Source organism: Lissotriton vulgaris, chromosome 10 (assembly GCF_964263255.1).
Source record: "Lissotriton vulgaris chromosome 10, aLisVul1.2, whole genome shotgun sequence".
NCBI classification, from domain to species: Eukaryota; Metazoa; Chordata; class Amphibia; order Caudata; family Salamandridae; genus Lissotriton; species Lissotriton vulgaris.
The window spans coordinates 846,118,023-846,138,442 of record NC_141698.1 but is presented as its reverse complement, the minus strand read 5'-3'; the positions used below and the strand labels follow the sequence as shown (position 1 = coordinate 846,138,442).

Here is a 20,420-nt window from a genome sequence, read left to right as displayed (position 1 = left end):
TCACTTACTACTTGTACGTTTCTGAACGGATATATTCAAAAACATGAGAAACTCCCAGCTGGAACTGGTCCGCGATGGGTGTGACCCACGGATTATTCTCCGCTTTGAAAACCTGCTTTTGTCCTGTTAGGTCCAAATTACCTGAAATGGAATAAACATTGTACATTTGGATTAACACTAAATACATCATTTGTAAAATGATTATGAAAAAAATCAAGGCATAATGCAAAGTTAAGAGCGTCCTTGTCTCACAAATCGAGCGAAAACTGAAAGATGTCTACACTGTGCTGCCAAAGGGCATGGCAGGCCACAGGTGCACCTGAACAGACGTGCTGTCTAGTGCAAAGCCTCAGCTGCTAGAGTGATGAAGCCTCACCTCTGATTGGCCCAGCTTCCCCTGTGAGCACAACAGCATTGCACTGTGTTTTCATTTAGAAAGATGGCGGCTGGAAAGGGAAGCATCTTTCTCAGACTGACAAGGTGTTAATAAAGAATATTTACTCCCGACCACTTGGTATCCAGCGCTCTCCCTGTGCAATTAATAAACTGACACTTTTTTTTCAAAAAGGAGGTTCAACTTGATTATCTAGCTCCCAAAATGTGTTTTGTGTACAGGATTTTATCCTCCTCTCTAATCAACTTTCACAGGGGAAGGCCTTGGAGAACGTATGGATGCTCTCTGTATTCTGGCACGAATCTCATCACAGCATCACAGGCCATCAGCTTAACAGACAAGAGCAAACACTCTCAGATGCAACTCGTAAGTACAGACCAGGGTCTTCCAACCCAAACACACGGCTTACAAATTCATCTAAGTAAATGCAAGAGGAGAGAGGAAACAAAAACAAATGCACAGAAACTACTCCTCCTCCACGGCAACACTGGAAATCGACTGGAGACAGGTGGAGGTTAACTCGTCAGAAAGTAGCGCAGAGGGTTAAAATGCCTGCTGCAAAGAATGTGTAACAGCAACGGGCGTTTGCGCCCCTGGGACACTTTGGTATTATAGAAGGGGCGCAGATGCTTGTGCATCCCCTTCTATAATACCAGGAGCCCTGGCGCACTTAAAGCGCCAGCGCTACCTTCAGAGGGTGTTCCCTCATTTCAATAGGGGCGTGCCCTATGCAAATGATGGAATTCCTTTGATTCTGCGCCCGCGCCATATTTCAGACGCGGACACAGAGTAAAAGCAGCCCTCAGGAGGCCATTAAAAAGGTGGCGCACTGTCTGTGCGCCTCTTGACAGCAGGCCTCTGCAGGGGTCATCGTCTTGCAGGCGGGGGCAGTCACTGACTGCACCCAACTCCAAGGGGATCTCTATTCCCCAGTAAAAGTGCAGGAGGGTGCCGCCTGCACTGTGAAAACACAGAACAGCTGCTCAGTGTTTTCACGGGAATGCGCATACATCATAATAGGGTGCATTGTGATTCTTTGAGCCCGGCACACCTTTTAAAAGAATCATAATGCATAATACGGCCCACTATAGACTGATTTACACACACATAAGGTTCATTACTTCTGTATAACGTGTGTATGTGATGTAAATTGCTTTGACACCATAGGGCTGGTATAACGCTATAAAACAAGAGAAATGCATGGGAGGAGATGTGGAGAGAGGTAAACATCCATTAGTACGCTGCTGTTACACCGCATACCATTAATATGCAAGCGTTACAATGTATGCAATTTTGCAAAGCATAGCCTTTACCACGCAAGTTGGTACATCACATGCGTTGTAATGCTTGTGAAGTAAAGGGTATCCACAACGACGTGCAACACTGATGACGCAGGAAGGCAGGAACCAAGGAAAGAGAGGTAAGAGGGGCTGTGTAGTATTTAAGGGTTCAGGGGAGGGGAGGGTCGTGCAAGGGGTATTCTTTTTGGTTTAAGGGTAGTGTAGTTGTGTTTGTGTAGTGTAGAGTAGTGTATTTGGGTTTAGGGTAGTGTCTGGGGTCTTGAAGGGTAGTGTTTGGGTGTAGGTACAGGAATGGGGGTAGAGGCAGTGTTGTGCTGGGGGTAGTGTGTTAGAGTTTAGGGTAGTGTTGTGGTGTTAGTGTAGTGTTGTGTTGTGGTTTTTGTGTAGTGTAGGGTAGTGTTTTAGGGTAGTGTCTGGGGTGCGTGCAGGGTAGTGTTTGGGAGTAGCGACAGGAATGGGGGTAGGGGCAGTGTTGTGCTGGGGTAGTTGTTTAGGGTAGTGTTGTGGTGTTTGTGTAGTGCAGGGTAGTGTTTTAGGGTTTAGGGTAGTGTTGGGGTGCATGCAGGGTAGTGTTTGAGTGTAGGGAGCAGGCTGGGGGAAGGGGAGGGGGAGGGTCGACCAGGGGGTAGTGATTTAGAGTTTAGGGTAGTGTAGGGGTGTTTGAGTAGTGTAGTGTTTGGGTAGGGTTTTAGAGTTTGTGATGTGTAGGGTAGTGTATTTGTATTTAGTATTTAGTGTAGTGTTGGTTTTTTTTACGTTCAAAAAAGGGCTTAGGAAAAATAGGCAGGGTAAATGTCTGTTTTAAATACAAGGCAAGTTTTTAGTTCGCATAGATTAACACTTGCAATGTAAAGATATGCAAAGTAAAAACTTGCATAGTAACGGTATTTGTCAAGTAAAAACATCGAAGTAAAAAGTTGCAAAGTAATGATACGCGAAATAACGAGTCATATACGAGAGAGGTAAACATCCATTAGTACACGGCTGTTACACCGCGTGAAGAGATGAGTGGCACTGTTGGAAGGTGGTAGTGCGGTAATCTGTAGAGAAGGGGCGTCATAGGGGGGGCTAAAATAGGTTGTAGCACCGGGGCATCCAACTCTAAAGCCGGCCCTGTATAGCAGGCAGGACAACAGTTGCACTCAAGTACTTTCACTACAAACACCTGCACCATTTTCTGCTTTACACTTAAAATGTGCAAGTGTTGAGTACAATGTCGTTTTTCAATTTTTCTTTTGAAGGAAGACTGACTTACCACTGTTCACTTTAATACTGTCTTCATAATGCAGAAGTGAAGAAAATGTCGCCTGCCTTATATTGACCTATCAACAAGTCGCCATAACGATGGCAGAAGCGATCTATCAATTGTCGAATGTAGGCTTTCTAAGGTGAAAGCACAAAGGAAGCATTTTAGTCCTCTTTGTCAGCCAGGCGGCCAGAGCCCTTGGCGCCTTCTGCTTCAGTGCTTCCTGCTAGGAGCTGCACTCCGATGTCCTTAGAGGTCCGCGCAGCTCCGGTCTTCTCCCAAGGATCACGCGGCACACAGCAGGACTGAGCACTGAACCCTGGGGTATAATGCGCTCTACAAATTAAAAAAATCATTTGAAAAAAGGAGTGTGTTGGAAGAGGCGCCGACTAACAAAACGACACCGATCACTATGCAGTAACACGGCCCATACCATGGTGGAAGCGAGCTAGCCCTGCGATTAGCGGTAACCCTCTGACCGATGGCGCCATGAAGATCATACATCACTCAAAGGCTTATTCTGCAAGTGCAAATTGGATTTGTTGTTTATTGCCTACAGGGGATTCCGCTGCATTTATTTTGGAAGGCATCAATATTGCTTTGCGATGCTCAATGTCAACATATTAAGTCATAACAGAATAAAAATGCCTGTTTATAGTGAGAAGGAGTACCTTTCAATTAAAAATCTGTGGTTCTACAATTCAGTATAGATTTTCAGCTCATTTAAAAGAGGATCCATTGATGCATTTGCAAAATCTCAATAGGATTTTGATAACGAGGGAGCTGTTATTTTAAAGAAATTAGTGTGCATGTAACCCTATAGGGATGTGGCTTGACTTCTTATACCTTTTAACTTTAATGCTGAAAATATGCGAAGACAAATGTAACACTGCCTTGAGCAATCTTGTTTTTTCGTCTCGCATGGTTTACAAAATGCGTTCTTGCTTTGGAAGAAGGCACAGAAATCTGTCAGCACTGAAGACTAAACTTGTTTAGTCAAGGAGAGAGTTGATCTGGCATCTAAAACACAAGCCGGTAACAGTCAAGCAAGAAGAAATTCACAAAATGATATTCAGGAGAGGCCAAGTGAGACTTGTAACTTATTTGTGAAACCTCAGGCTACATTGTGACAGGGCAAATTGAGAAACTGTGTGTATAAGTCTGCTTGTACAATTACAATTAGACAGTGCATGATCAAGTGCTCACGTAGAATGAAACAGTGTGTGAATATATACACCCATACAATGAAGTGGTAATTGTATTTAGTGCTTACTACCCCTAATGAGGCGTAAAAGTGCTTTTCAGCAAGTAGCACACTACTCCAGAACACAAAGAGGATTAGTGGTGGACTAGCATAGGGAAATATGACTTATTTTGTGTGGTGGACATGTAAGTTTGTTAGTGGGATTGAATAGGATATAGGAGGGACAGAAGAGGGAAGAGTCTAGAAAGTGTTATTTGGGAGATCATATTATTAAGTTGAGGTTTGCTATGAGTAAAAGCAGGGATTGAGGAGAGAAGAGTCTCTCTCTAGAAAATGATTAGGGAAATCATAGTAGTGAAATAAGGTGTGAGATGAGTCACTGGATGGATACATGAGGAAAGACTGTATCAATCAGAGATGAGTCACAGTGGAGGTAGAAGATATATTGAGAGGGGTATAGGATGAGTAGTGCATTGGAGACAGTCAAAGTTATTTTGATTTTCTTCTTTTACAGTAGGAGTAAAGTAGTACATATATAGATACAGAACTACATAGAAAGGGTATACATGTATAAGGAAGACAATATATCAAGATTTCAAGTTGTATTGCATAAACTCAGAATTTCAAGTGTTGATGTACTTGAAGCAAATTTATTTGGGTCTTTCTAGAAGTATTTTTTTTTATTTGATCTTGTCCTCAATATTTCAATAGTGAAGCATTTGTAGATAAAATAGTTATGATAATATTACATATTGTGATAGATGAATAAAACAAACCCATAAGCATCTATTCAAATAACTTATATGAAAACTATGCAGTCACCTATAAACATGTAGAACATAGAATAATATGTGTGTGTGTGTGTTTAACCATATGCAATATATACATTTGTTTAGTAGACCTAAAGAATATATATATTATTAAAAACAATGCTTATTATTCATATTTGTACAACGAAATACACATACCTAGATACATACATATAATCAAATTATAAATGTTTACAAACACAGGGATATACAGTACATCATTGTTTAAGTTGAAGAAAGGCTTGTAGAGGCAGCACCAGATAAGAAGTAAATCACAAAGGCAAAGTGTTCTGAAAATAAATTCTTCTTTTATTGATCTTTTTGTTTTTTTGGGGTGCACAGGACAGCCAAAGCGTTTCGCTCCCCACCTTGGGAGCTTCGTCAGGGCAAAGTCAAAGAAGATACAATATAAACGGGAATGTTCCGATCCACATCAGACAAGCAGTTTAAGAGTCAGTCTAGAAATTCAAATAGGCATGTAGTGGACAACAAGGAACGCACAAGAGTGTATGCTGAATACGAGTAAGATGTCAATCGAATATATAAGATGAGGTTCCAAGACAATTTTGGTATACTGAAGCAACAAGGATATGCGGTTTTCAAAGAATTCCGTTTGTAAATAGAGATAAAGTATTACTTGAGAGAGCTGAGCAACCCTAATAAGCTGCCAAGTCTGCTCGTTCTTAGCGACAAGTAGTGTCCACCGCAGGTCCCCCGTGTCAAACGCCAGGCGTGGCTTCAGTGATACATGTCTGCATTCAGTTGACCTCAATGAAGGAAACTCAGCATGTAAGGGTTGTTTGTTCCCCTTGTCATCTTGAGATTCCTGTTTCAAGCTTACCCCCAAAACCCCAGTCCGGTCAGACTGTGACTGGGCTAATCTTAACCTTGCTGAATAGAAGTGTGCACTGAGTGAAAATATACCACAGCTAGGTCTGGATCAACAAGATGCTTACAGCACAATTTCCACATCGTTGTAATTACCTTAACCAAATAATTCACCTGAAAACACAAGTCTCTAAAAAGAAATAACTTTGCTCCTTAGTACACATTTCATCTGCAAGAATGAAAAAAAGAAATGTAAAATTACAGAAAAGACCTGGAGGAAGTACTATGGTGAACTATAAAAAGTGAAATACCATGAACTAGTCAGGACATATCATGCTGAGGTAAAACTCGCCCAGGTCAATAATTATGAATTCAGAATTACTGGGGCAGTTTATTCCCCAAGGGAGATGTTTAACATCACCAAAGCTCTGTTTGAACTCAGATCTAAAGACCTGGACCTTGAATCCTCTAATGATGATTGATCGAACTTTCCAAGACATTGAGGGAGCTTTGGACCCCAAAAACCAGTCCATAAGCATGGATGGCAGAATCCAGGCCTTCTCGGAAATCCCTCCAATCTTATGACAGCTTGGTGACTATCTTCAGTCAAGTTAAATCTGGCTCCCCCTGTGATCTTGCACCCCGAGGATTCTCTCCTTGGGTGTTGAATTAATTTTCCGATCCTCCTGGAAATAGCCAATCAGTCCTTAGAAAAGGGAATAGATCAGGTGGTGTGGAATTATGCAATGGTTAAAGCCATTTTAAAGAAACCAAATTCAGACCCCACCTCTGAGTAGTTAATATGGGAGACTGTTTCTAGAAAATAAACAAAAAATGGGCGAGCCCAATAAATATGGTGCCCGCTAAGCAAAGTTCAATACATTTAGTGAAGCCGCCATACTAGCAGCGCTGCAGAAGGCTAGGAGATGCCCAAATGCCTGGCGAAGATCTCTAAAATTAATGGGTTGTACACCGCCAGAGCAGCGAAGACCATAGACTCCATTGACAACGCAGGATGAGGAGCTACTCGCCAGGAAGCACGTGACCATATGAATGCTTTTGTGAGTGATAATGACAACCCTATCCTCAAGAAAGGTGATGTGTACTTTCCTCAGTGACTGAGTGCAAAGAACAATTATCAAATTGGGACCCAATAATCCGCACCAGTCCAGCTACATGGTATCTGGTGTCCCCATAACATGGGGCAATGTAAATACAAGTGACTGCTCCTATTTAGGTTATCCATGTTCAGTATGCAAGAGTCTTCATGCCAGTATTAATGGTTAGGACTGTGACTCCTACTCTGAATCAAATGAGAAACCAAAAACTTGAATAGGTCTGACATGCAAAGCAGCATAAGGGTGAACATGTGGTATTAACAAAACACAAACAGCTAAGAGTGTGAAAAATGCCCAAGAGCTGGTTGCCCTCTTGTAACAGGGAAAAAGAACTCCAGAAAGCTTACTACTTTACCAGAAAATCCAGGATAAATCATTATGTATTAAAGGTTACGATAAGCTCAGAGGAATGACTTTCGCATACTCCTCAGAGTATACATTATTGACTTGATGTAGACAAAAACAAGCATTTGCAATGCAATAGGTCTCACATTTGCGAGAGTTTAAGCTATTGGCATTGTAAATGACAATGCCTTTTATTTATCAGTTTTGCTAATTAACACATACATAAAAGGCATTGTCATTTACAATGCCAATAGCTCAAAGTGTTGGAAATGCGAGACCTATTCAAAGAAGCGGCCACCGTTGTCCTGGCTGCTCAGAAAGTGAAAGCACGAATGACGCGCTGAATGTTGCAGGAAACCATGTCGTGCCTGCAGTAGGAGAAAGTCATTCTAGAAAATAGTACTTACAGACTAAAAAAGATGCACCGTGTAACAACTGAAGTAAAAGGTTCAGTCCTCTTGGGAGATTACAAATGAAGACAAGGCGGTACAAAGGAGGGATTAACACGCCTATTAAGGAATCAGATGCCAGCATTTACGAAGGACAATGACACAAGCCAATGACAAATATGGCCTGAGTGTGGGTGGGGTTTCTATTCCATACTCCAATCCAGCATGCAGCAGAGAAGTGCAAGCGCTGCCCATGCTCGACCTAAAAAGGGCACCTGGTTCCTTAGTTCACAAATGAACTGTGAAATGTTATGTAATGAAAAAATAATAATTACAATAATTCTGTTTAAAATGCTTAACATGCATTTAGACAGCATGTGTAGACTGCGTTGGATGCATAGATCAAAACAGGAGCACTGATGCTGAACACCATTGTCTATGCATTATGTGAAACGTTTACCCTTCCCCTGGCCCTACATCACAGACTTGCAAACAAAGCTGAGGCTAAGCAGGAGTATATTGTGAAGCAGACCGTTTTTCACTCGACAAGCATGAGCACATGAATGCAAACAAACCCATTGCTCTGGCCAGAAACTATTAAATATTACATGTTGTCCTCGCTGGCGACTTAAGCACCTCATCTTCCACAGGTGACCTTGCTCTTATTAATAAACATATATCTTCTACAGCCTATTTGAGTTTATCACCCCAATTGTTATAGCAACGATACGAAGATGGAGCTGCATAGTTTGGCACAGTATAATTTATGTATATTCTCATAAGGTCCTGAAAGGGAAGATTCATTTTATTTCGTATTTAGATAGAAGTACCCAAAATCCCATTTTATTAAAGGTTAGGGAAGGGATCAAGCTACTTGGGAAAGTCAAAAACTTAGATAATGTGTAAAAAAAAAACCACAACAGTGTCTTGGCTTATTTGAGCTTTTCTTTTTTACTCCAGGGCTCAGGTTTTTATTGCTGTATGGCGGTGAATCCTGAGCTCTGAAATGAGAGAGGCGGCAGGAGGAACATGATGGCATTATAAAATGTACTTGGGGTAATTAACCGAGTCGAATGGCATGAATATTAATTCCGAGTAACATGCAATAAATTAGCGTAATCTCGGAGAGGCCCTGTAGTTGATGTTTTTAAAAATTCATGACCGTCTTCGCTTTGTTTTGCGCTTCGTCAGAGTGCCGGCGCCTTGTATGCTCTATTCCTGCTGCTGTACATTTCAATGAATAGATGCAACACATTTTATTCTATTTAAGCCTTCGGGCCTTTCTCGTCCCGTTAAATACACACAACTAAAGATAATATTATAATGTACTATTTATTTTTAAAGCTTTGTAAAGTGTTACTTGTTTACTGGTCATTACAAAGTGTAGACTAGCACAATGGAGACAGCGACAATAAATGTTCTGGGGTGTATGGAAGACAGCCTTTGGCAGATTGAAAGCCTCTATAGAATATCACTATCATGTACATCACAACCAATCAATCAATCAGAACATTTGTAAAGCGCACTACTCACCCGAGAAGGTCTCAAGGCGCTGGGAGGGGGGGTAAGGGGGGCTGTTACTGCTCGAATAGCCAGGTCTTGAGTAGCCTCCTGAAGGTTAGTAGCTTCTGGGTCTGCCGTAGAAGGATGGGGAGGGTGTTCCAGGTCCTGGAGGCGAGGTGGGAGAACGATCTGCCACCGGTGGTCGCTCTTTGGACGAGGGGTACGGTGGCCAGGTCAGCGGAGCGGAGCTGGCGGTTCGGGTGTAGAAGGTGAGTCGTCTCTTGAGGTATGCCGGTGTTGTGGAGTGTCTTGTGAGCGTAGGTGAGGAGCTTGAAGGTGATGCACTGGTTGACGGGAAGCCAGTGCAGGTCTCTCAGGTGGGGTGTGATGTGGCTGTGGCGTGGAATGTCAAGGGTCAGGCATGCAGAGGTTTTCTGTATACGTTGAAGTTGTTTCAGTAGTTTGGCTGAGGCTCCTGCGTAGAGTATTTCCGTTGTCCAGCCTGCTGCTGCTGAGGGCCTGGGTGACCATTCTTCTTGTTCCGGTGGGGATCCACCTGTAGATCTTGCTGAGCATGCGGAGGGGGTTGAAGCAGGAGGATGAGACGGCGTTGACTTTCTTGGTCATGGAGAGTGTTGAGTCTAGGATGAACCTCAGGTTGCGAGCGTGGTCAGTGGGTGTCGGTGCTGCTCCCAGTGCGGTCGGCCACCAGGAGTTGTCCCAGGCTGAGGGGGTGGAGCCGAGGATGAGGACCTCCGTCTTGTCTGAGTTCAGCTTCAGACAGCTGTTCTTCATCCACTCAACGACGGCCTTCATTCCTTCGTATAGGTTGGTTTTGGCGGTGAGGGTGTCCTTCATGAGGGAGAGGATCAGCTGGGTGTCGTCGGCATAAGAGATTATGATGAGGTGGTGCAGTCAGGCGACGTGGGCAAGCGGTGCCATGAAGACGTTGAATAATATCGGGCTGAGGGATGATCCTTGAGGTAAGCCGCAGATGATCTCGGAGGCTACGGACTGGAACGGGGAGAGGCAGACGCTCTGTGTTCTGCCGGAGAGGAAGAAGGTGGTCCATTCCAGAGCCTTGTCTCGGATCCCTGCATTGTGGAGGCCTGTGCGTAGGGTGCGGTGACAGACAGTATCGAAGGTGGATGTTAGATCCAGGAGGATGAGGGCTGCGGCTTTGCCATTGTCCAGCAGGGTCCTGAAGGCATCGGTAGCAGCGATGAGGGCAGTTTTGGTACTATGGTTGCTGCGGAACCCGAACTGAGAAAGGTCCAGGCTGTTGTTCTCCTCGAGGTAGCGGGTCAGTTGTCCGTTGACTGTCTTCGATGACCTTCTCCGGGAACGGGAGCAGGGAGATGGGCCGGAAGTTCTTAAGGTCCTTCGGATCCGCCTTGGGTTTCTTGAGTAAGGCGTTGATCTCGGCATGCTTCCAGCTCTCCAGGAAGGTTGTGGTCCCGAAGGAGATGTTGATGGCCTTGCGGAGATGGGGTGCGATGGTGGCGCTAGCTTCGTTGAAGATGTGGTGTGGGCATGGGTCTGAGGGAGAGCCGGAGTAGATGGTGTTCATGATTTGATGGTGTCGTGGTCGTTTATGTTGGGTCAGGTGAGCAGTGGATCGCTGTAGGTGGTGGCCGTGGGGTCTGAGGTGTCTGTGGCTGTCACGGAGGTCCGGTTGTTGAAGCTGTCGTGGATCTCTGCGATCTTGAGATGGAAGAAGGTGGCAAGGGAGTCGCACAGGTCTTGCGATGGTGGGATGTCGTTGGTGTTGGAGCTGGATTTGGAGAGTTCCTTACGATGTTGAAGAGCTCTTTGCTGTTGTCCACGTTGTTGTCGAGGCGGTCCTTGAAGGAGGCCCTTTTTTATGGATCTGATGAGGTAATGGTGTCTGTGATGGCGTTCTTGTGGGCTATGTAGCTATCCGGTGTCTGTTCCCGGTGCCATTTCTTCTCTAGTTTTCGGCAGGTTTGCTTGGAGGCCTCAAGGTCCGCAGTGAACCAGCTGGCTTTCTTATTAGTGCATCTGTTGGAGGGTTTCTTGATGGGGGCAAGAGTGTTAGGGCAGTCGTTGATCCATCGCCTGAGGTTGCGGGCGGCGGGGTCAGTGGGTGGGCTTCGGGCGAGGGTGGTGTTTAGCTGGTCTTCGGTGACTTTGCTCTGGCGGTGGATCTGTTGAGTGCAGTGGTGAGTGGTGGGTTTCCGGAAGTTGAAGTGGTTGCAGCGATGGTGGGTCCACTGGAGTTCGTGGTGATAGTTGAAGGTGACTTGGGAGTTTGCGGAGAAGATGGGTCAAGCATGTGGCCGGCGGAGTGGGTGGGTGTTGTGATGAGCTCTCCGAGTCCAAGGTTGGCGAGGTTGTCAATCAGAGAGGTGGAGTTGGTGGTGGTGTTGTTCTCTAGGTGGAAGTTCCGGTCTCTGAGGAGGATGTAGTCTGTGAAGACAAGGGCATCGCTGAACTGAGGCCGGGGTCCAGGGGGTCTGTAGACAAGAGTTCCTCTGAGGTTGGTGTTGGGGTCGGTGTGGATCTGGAAGTGCAGGTGTTCGGCAGTGTTGAGGGTGTCGTCGGTGCTGGTCGAGACCCTGAGGGTGTTCTTCCGGATGATGGCAATTCCACCTCCTACTCCGTTTGTCCGGTCCCTGCGGGTGATCTTGTAGCCGTACGGGATGGCTATGGCGATGTCGGGTGTCGAGGAGGCGTTCATCTAGGTCTCTGTCAGGAAGGCGACGTCCGGGGAGGATGTGACGAGCAGGTCCTAGAGTTCGATGGGTGTTTAGTAGTATGCATCTGAGGTTGTTGCGTTCTGTCGCGGTGGGTGGCTTGGCGGCTCAGAGGCTGGTGAAGTTGCAGCTCCGGCAGGAGAAGGGTCCTTTGGTGTGCTTCGGGCGGCCAGGAAGCAGGTGTGCAGTTGTCCGGTGTTGAGTGCATGGAGGGTGCTGGCGGTGTAGTGGCGGCATTCAGTGTGGCGTTCGCAGGGACCAGCGGGTCTGGTGCTGCGCGCGGTCCAGGGGTGGCCGGGCTCAAACGGGCTTGCCTTAGGTGTGCCAGCGGCCGCCATTATGAGAGGAGGTGGGAGGGAGGAGCAGCTGGGAGGCAGGAAAGGAATGGGCAGGTAGGGGGGCGGGGACACGGGGGATGCAGCGGCGGGAATAATCTAGTACAGTCTTCTAGTTCAAGACTTCAACTATACAAAACAATATGTCTTTTATATTATACTCCAGAAAGAATATCAAAATGGTTCCAAAACAGTATAACCAACGATCGGTATAAATGCTCCAAGTGCGATCTAATCGCGGTTGATCTAGAACATATGCTCTTTCTATGTCCAGTATTGTATGAGTTTTGGTCTGATTTGGAAAACATTCTGAATCAAAAACTTGTTAAATGTTCTCCTTTTACTGCAACAATGGTAGTAGGTATTCAACAGCTGAACAACTTGCATAAAGATTTAATAACTATCTTACTTTCGTGTGCCAGACTGACTATTGCCAGGGCATGGATATCCCCGAAACCACCTCATATCACGTAATGGTGGTCTCTGGTGAAAGAAACTTACACTTTTGAGTCTGCACCAGCTAAAATAAGAGGAGTGCGATCACTGATACAATTGGATAGAATTTGGGGAACTTTTTTTTAATCTCTTTTCAACATTCTGATGTCTAAGGAATGTAAATTCTAAAATTGACTTTTGTCTCTTCTAATTTTTGCTGTTCTACAACTGATTATCCTCTTCCAACCTGGCAAGAACTGTATATTTGTATGGATTTGTAATCATCTTATCTTCTGTTGATATTTTTGAGTTTTTAGTTTCTCTTTGTCAAATTCTATGATGTAAACATTATGAAATAATTTTTCGTGTTGTTAATAAAAATATTTTAATATTTTTTTAAAAGGACGATGACACAAGCCAATCAAAAATATGGGCGGAGAGTGGGGAGGCTTCCAGTGCATACTCTACTATAGGCATAGCATACTATAGCATGCCTATCAGAGCGAGCAGCGCATGCATGCTGCTGCTAGGCTCGCCCTAAAAAGTTTCCTGAAACTTAGCAGTGGAAGTATACAAGTCAGACAATCAAAAGGAAAGTAAAGAGGCTATGCTCCAGGAGAAGGGACAAAAAAACGACAGGACAAGGAAAGCATCAAATAAGAAGCAAGGAAATGAGAGTGTCAATAAAGGCAACCAGCAGGTGATCTCTAAACCCACTGTAAACTCTTAGTATAGTAGACAATGGGCGAGGAGTTGGCCTAACGGCTAGGGTGGTCGACCTCGAATCTGGGGAATTGGGCTCGAGTTTCGGCAATGACGCTGAACATCCTGTGATTCTGGGAAAATCAATTAATCTCCCCCTGTCTAACAACTTTTTTTTTAATGTGTCCTCATGTAATGCAACTGGTGCTATGTAAAGCGCTCCAATACCAGATTCAGGTCAAGTTTGCGCTATATATAATTTTAAAAAAGACAATGGTAATTTACAATCAAACAGCTGAAACCTTTACCAGAGGATGAAAATCACTGTTACTATGTCAGTTTACACAGTGCAACTGCATATAAAGAATGGTGTACAAATATACTGATATCACTTTATTATACTGTGGTATATTCCTGATCCCCCTTTCCCGGTCTCCCATTGTTCTATTCCCCTTAAGATTCATCCTCTCCAACATTCTAGTGACAGTTGGAACTCAATTATTGGATTTTCCTGGGAAGATTTGTGGTGTTGGTGCTGTCCAGATTACATGCTGAATGAAAGCATACTACTTCTATCCTTAGGCCTCTATTAATGCATTATTACTGAATATTTAAAACATTGTCTCCATGACAATTTAACCAAGACATCGCTTTCCTATAAAGCAACACAATATTCAGGCCTAGTTAAACAACACCACAGTAGGTTAAAATACCTAGCTAGGGTAGTTTGTTAGTGCACCAAATCCAGACACAAATTACTAAAGTATGGGAAGCACCTTAATGAAGGCAGGGTCCTCAGAGGTCCCATATGCAATCATCATATCCTAGCCAGGTTTTCACAATGGGCCACAATGTAAGGCGGCAGTACTTGGAAGGTGGAATTCACATTCCCTAGTAAGTAAAACAAATAATCACAGACTGTTGCCACAATACCCTCATGCATAAAGCCACAGCCAGAGTAGATTCCAGTTACTAAAGCACAGGATCATAGCCAGTAGTGCCCCAATAATATTGATCAAGTATTGGTCTGGGTATCGTGCTTAACATACTATGCAAACTGGAACCTGTCCTGTATATGGTACTTCCATATACAGGGCACAGCAAGCAAGCAAAACACAATGTAGCCACCTAAGATCTCCTCTGTCCCTTCCAGTTAGACACAATAGCAGAGCCAGGGTATCACAATGCCACAACTTCAAATGGACCACAACCAAGCTAGTTTGACATTGCCTCAGCAATATCAATGTACTGCCCTGTTGCCCCCTCCTACACTCCCACATAGCACTGTATTTCCACTACCGCTCCAACCCAGCTGGGTGGGAGACCAATAACATGTGGTTGGTAAGTGGCTGTTGGTGCCTGTTTGGAAGACTGCCGCTCCAGTTTAGGAACGAGTTTAAATGTTCTTTACATTCCGACATTCTGACATAGCACTGTATTTCCACTACCGCCCCAACCCCGCTTAGTGGGAGACCAATAACTTGTGGTTGGTAAGTGGCTGTTGGTGCCTGTTTGGAAGACTGCCGCTCCAATTTAGGAAAGAGTTTAAGTGTTCTTTAAAGTTGTAGTGTTCTTTAAAGAACACTACATCATAATGCGGGCACAGTCCACAAACTAGCTAGTTCTGCAAGCTCTTATAGGATGTAGTATTGCCTTTGACCCTATACAGTGCTCCACTGCCTTTCGGCTACGTTTACACTATACAAATACCTCTTACATATGCGCAAGCGGATTCCACAATTGATAATATTTACTTTTGATAAGTTAGAATGACACAAATGTAATGTTCTTATTGGGTTCAAGAATGGATTTCATTACAATGTCAAGAGTGGGCATAGTCGTGTTTTCATACTGCACATTTCAGATGTGTGGTTGCAGTACTTAACATTAATTAATCTTTATCCTCCCTGCCTGTACACCGCAGCACTCAGATATGATCCTCATAGTTTATTTAATATGATGAAACTCAGTTAGTTCGAAAAGAACTTGTTATGGACAGAATGTTGAACAATGTCAAATATTCACCCCAGTTAGTTGGAACCACAGTAACGGTGTAATTTATCGGTCTAAAAGTGTATTAAACTCACTATTCAGGAGGTGAGCCAAGATTTCCCCTTGTTTTCCTTGGAGGCAGACTTCGTGTCAAGCCTGCCTATTAATTTACTCTTAGAATGATGTTAAAGTTCAACTCTCCTGCTCTACAGAGCAGTCCTTAGGACAAATGCTCATTGACTTATTTCGCTTATTCGGTGCTAGCAATTAAATAGATTAGGGCTTAGTTTCCATTGCTAATGATATATTGCATTTATTTACATTCCACCTGTATTGTAATCCGACGGCCCACCCAACATTCAAATGAAGCAGTGTTTAATTATTCTGTTCAAGTCAATGAGCCCATTGAATCAATCTTACAACTATGAAAGAACAACTTAAATCCAGTCAGAATTCCAATGTATGCCTTGCAGAAGATGTACATCTGTATGCAGTAGGTATATAATCCTTTCAGCTATTTTGCCAGGATTGAGATTTGGGACCTGATTGGTACAAATGTTTTTCAGCAAGAGCCATACTCGCCCATTGAACACCGCCGTTGTAAACAGATGTAATAATCAGACTTTTTGCTACATTCAATTCTTTATCTCCTAAAGATATTCTGTACAGAAAGCAATCCTTTTTGCCACTTTTTTCCAGAACTCCAGCTGAGTCAATAGGCTCGGCGGATTTAAAGTACTAAACAGAATTGGTTCGTTCAACACAAGGAAACAGTTTTTATTTATGACTGTGTGTAAATGCTTTTGCATGTTAAAGCTAGAACAAGTGGCTTTGTTAATGCTTAATCTATTGTGTTTGCCAATGCTTTTTGCCAACGATGTGTAGTATCAGCAAAAAAAAAATGCGAAAATGATTCAAAAAAGGAAAAGTGTAATGACATGAACACATACATGTTCATAAACATCATGTTGCTACTGGCATGCGTGAGTGTGATGGCATACGGACATGCATGACTCCATGTGTACACATGTGGAATGAACCAGCTATTTACTGTGTCGAGAAGGTGTGGCATTTAAAAAAAAACAATACTTGTAGTTAAATTATTTTATTGAAAGCAGATTAGACCGGCAGCAATGCAGGCTAGCTCACTAAAAAAAGTAAAAGTGAAAGAAAAATTGTGCTGTGATGGTAAGTGTTGAGGAGCAACAGAAGAGTGGGTTTAGGGTGTGTTTGGAAGAAGTCAACACAGGGGTGGAAAGTTGACAGAGGAGCTACAGAGGAGTTCCCGGTGGGGAGGGCGAGAGAAGAAAAAAAAATACAGGTGGGAAAAATAAAGGGTGAACCCAGGGTGTGAGGAAATGACAGCAATACACAGCATGTTGGGGAGGCAGGTTTATTTAAGTGGGAAGCCACACATGAGGGAGAGAGCAAGAAAACAAGCAATCCCACAGAGTGCTGGAAAAACAAGCATAGACATAGCCAATAGGTCTCACCTTTGGGACTTTATAAGTGTTTAGTTATCCAGCACAATATCCTTGGTGCAACAACATTAAACACTTATAAGGTCCCAAAGGCAAGACCTATTGGCTATGCCTATGCTGTTTTGCTTTGTTGTGATGTCATGTGCTCTGGTGTGACCTTCTGTATGTGGTGCCCTCTCGCCTGATGTGATGAGCGGTTTTCAAAGGTGATGTTCTCGGCTGGTGTGTGCTCCAGTGTAAAGTAACGTCTTGTGGAATGCTGTTGTGTGGTGTCCTATTGTGTGCTTTAAAGCGCTGTGATCCTACGGTATACGCTGTACACTGTACTGGTACATGCTGTGTTGTAAGTACGTGTCATATGGTGTGCTGAAAAGTATTGTGATGTGCTGCATGGTTCAGTGCGGTGCACTTCTGAGCTGTGATGTGTCCGGGGTTCGAAGACCCTTGGAAAATCAAGAAAACTAAAAGTACAGGCAATATTGATGGGAAAAACAAATACATAGATTTTAATAAGGAAATGTCAAAGTGTACTGCATTAGATTACTGCAGGTAGAGGAAGCAGCTTCTAATAAAGCAGAGTCCTAGTTGGTATTGCAGAAGTTGCTGCCCGAAAGCTTTAATCCTCCTGCAGAGCAGGAGTTTGAGCCAGGGCTTTAAGTGGGCCGGGTCTCATTATGTACAAGCCATAGCTGCTGCTTAATTTATCTTATGCAACTAACAGCCAAAGCCAATAGTCTTGTAGGTATGATTTTACTTGTTGTATCATATATCTGGATGCAATGACAGAAGCAGCAAAATACAGTTCAGGCGGCACACTATGCTAAGCACAGATTTTTTAGCGCAGGTGTTTCTGAGCCACACCCTTAACTACATTGGCCACGCCCCTTTGAGAGACCCCTCAATTTTTTCATCTCACTTAAAGCCCTGGTTTGAGCAGAAGAAGGACGCATCAAGACCTTAGGAGTGGGACAGGGAGTGGGGCTGCAAGATCCTGGGAGGGCTGGTGTTGAAAAAAACAGACCCTGGGAAGGGAGATCGGCTGTTGCACGTTGAGGGACTGTGGTGAGAGGAGTAATTTATCGAAGGGCTAGGTGGGGGGTGGGAATCTACTAATTTTTTTCTGTGTGAGAGAGATTGAGTTCGAGCCTGAGAAGGATGCAGCAGGACCTTATGAGTGAGGGAGGAGGAGAAGGAGGAAGAGCCTGGGAGGGCTGGTGTTTAAAACAAGCCCAGCGTAAACACAGAGTTTCAAAACACACAACATGTTTAATCTTTGTTTGAGATTTTTTCCCTGTTTGGTGCTCTGAGTGCAAAATATTTTTATGGCATTTTATTTGCTGGGCCTGTAACAATGCTGTCCAGGAAGAGTATTTAATGAGAAAGGCTCAGAGACCAAAACATGAGCATTTCTAGAAGGCCTAAGATCAGTAATGTGGAAATAACAAACAACAAGATAAAGGCACACAAGCAGCTTGCACGTCATTGCTTGTTCCCATGGTAATACTTCATGGGGCGGGGGTTTGCTTATGTTAATTCAGCCGGAGTTACTTCAGGCACACAACATTTGCTAACAAAGTGTGAAACAACTATGGTATTACATGGGAGGAGTGGGTCGAGCTATGTGGGTACACTGGTCGGGGACAGGCACTGTGCTTCTGAAGTGATGTTAATGGATGGTGTAAAGAAACAAAATGTATGCATAAAGTAACAAATGCTGCCGTGGAGCGGGGACTCGCTTATATTAATTCAGCCAGAGTAATTTGGGGCGAACAACATTCGTTAGTAAGTGGGAAAATCTAATGCATTCCAGGGGAGGAGAGGAGGTAGCTTCATGGGTACACCGGTTGCTTGGCAGGAGCTGTGAGTCAAAGCAATTTAGAAAAGCTGACAAGAATGGTGGGGGCCCAAGGAGGAGGTAATGCATGCAGAGGTTATGAGAAGGGCAGGGGGAGTGACAAAAGTGACGAAAACAGAGGGGGAGAAGAGAGGGGGGAGTGCGAGCAAACCACCATGAGTCACAGCAATCTGCATTGGAGAGGCAGAGCGAGACGTGCGCGCTTGTGCGCGTAATCGCAAGCTGGTTGTCCAGCCTTTGCTAGCAGCACTTTCAAAACCAGTTTACAAAATGTCTCGCAGAGCAGCGCATGCGCTGACTCAGCGAGACCTAAAAAACTAAAACGGTAATTCCCTGAATGAGAGTAGTGGAACGATACAATTCATGACATTAAAAGGATGGTAAAGGGGCGCTGCTTCTGAGGCACAAAATACACGAAGAGGAAGTAAGCTGTTAAAAAAGAAGCAAGCACATGATTTACATGAAAGCCAACCAGTGGTATGCACTGAGCTGGGTCTACGTGTTGCAGGTTTTCATATGGTCCACAATCTGTCTGCAGATAAGACATAACAATCTACATTGTCTTCAATATAATGGATAATACCAACAGAAAACGGTTTCTTTGAAAATAAAAAAATATATAATGAACTTCATGGGGATGGCCTTGTGCTTATCAGGTTTTCATGATTTAATCTAAAAGCAAAGGATGCTTAAATGCATACAAAAAATCACTATAGCAACATACCTAGAACAGTGATCTGAACATAATTCAAACAAAATGAGGAACTGGAATGTCTCCCTGGTCTAAATCAAGTAAGTAACTACTGTCCCTACCCTCAGATGAGCCACTGTAGATAACCAGGTTAAGAATTCAAAATCACAGCAAAGGTAACCTGAATCATTATGGCACAGTATTGCAAAGATTTTGACGCTACATTATTTTGATACACTATTACGAAGAGACAGCTAAAGCCCTTAAACATGGGGGGGAGGGGGCAGTCCGATCTAAATACATGAAGAGAGTTTCAATTCACAGTTTATTAATGAACAGAAACTACAAAAAATCAATAGCTGCATTCTGATTAAACGGAGCACCAAGTAATTAATGTCCCAGTGCAGTTGCCGATCAATATATGCCAAACGACTGTGGTGAAAAAGTCGAAGAGTTCAGGGAACAAGTCTAACATCAGTGGCCTATCTGCAGAGCAGTATCTTAGCACATTGTTTCAACAATTGCGCTATGTCGTGACAGAGAAAAGTCAAAAGTGTATGATTAGTCTCAAATCAATGATAAGGTTGGAAAAAACGAAATATATCTCCTCTACTACACAGTGGTACCTCAAAGACAGGTAAATATTGTTTGTCACGTTTTACTCTCCGATTCACTTACTTGCATGGCTAATAGTGCTAATGTCTGGCAGTAGAACAATACCTACACATACCATAACTACACGAAACGTCCAAGACAGGACAAGGAGCACACGCAGTGTTCATTATTCAACAGCAGCAGTCAAATGTTATACGTATCTGCTGGCAACTGACATCAAATGTAGAAGTATTACAGGTTTTAGAAGAGTATTGAGTAATTCGGAGAGGATGTGGCCTAACAGCTAGAGTGGTCGACTTCCAAGCAGGGGAACCAGGTTAGAGTCTTGGCAGGGACGCTAAACAACCTCTAATCCTGGAAAAACACTTAATCTCCCTGTGCCTGCCAAAAATGGATGTGTCTGTCTGTAACTTAACTGGTGCACATGTAAAGTTCTCCGATACCTGTGGGTCGAACCTGT

The 20,420-nt window shown here is 43.8% G+C and overlaps 1 protein-coding gene across 1 annotated transcript in view; it reads right to left on the bottom strand.

Moving 5' to 3' along the window:
* RSU1 (Ras suppressor protein 1) overlaps window positions 1-20,420 on the bottom strand; it is a 462,977-nt gene that overhangs the window by 225,404 nt on the left and 217,153 nt on the right. The window contains exon 8 of the mRNA XM_086941784.1: window positions 9-141. Coding sequence (XP_086797910.1) covers window positions 9-141 — 133 coding nt within the window. The remainder of the gene's footprint in view (window positions 1-8; window positions 142-20,420) is intronic.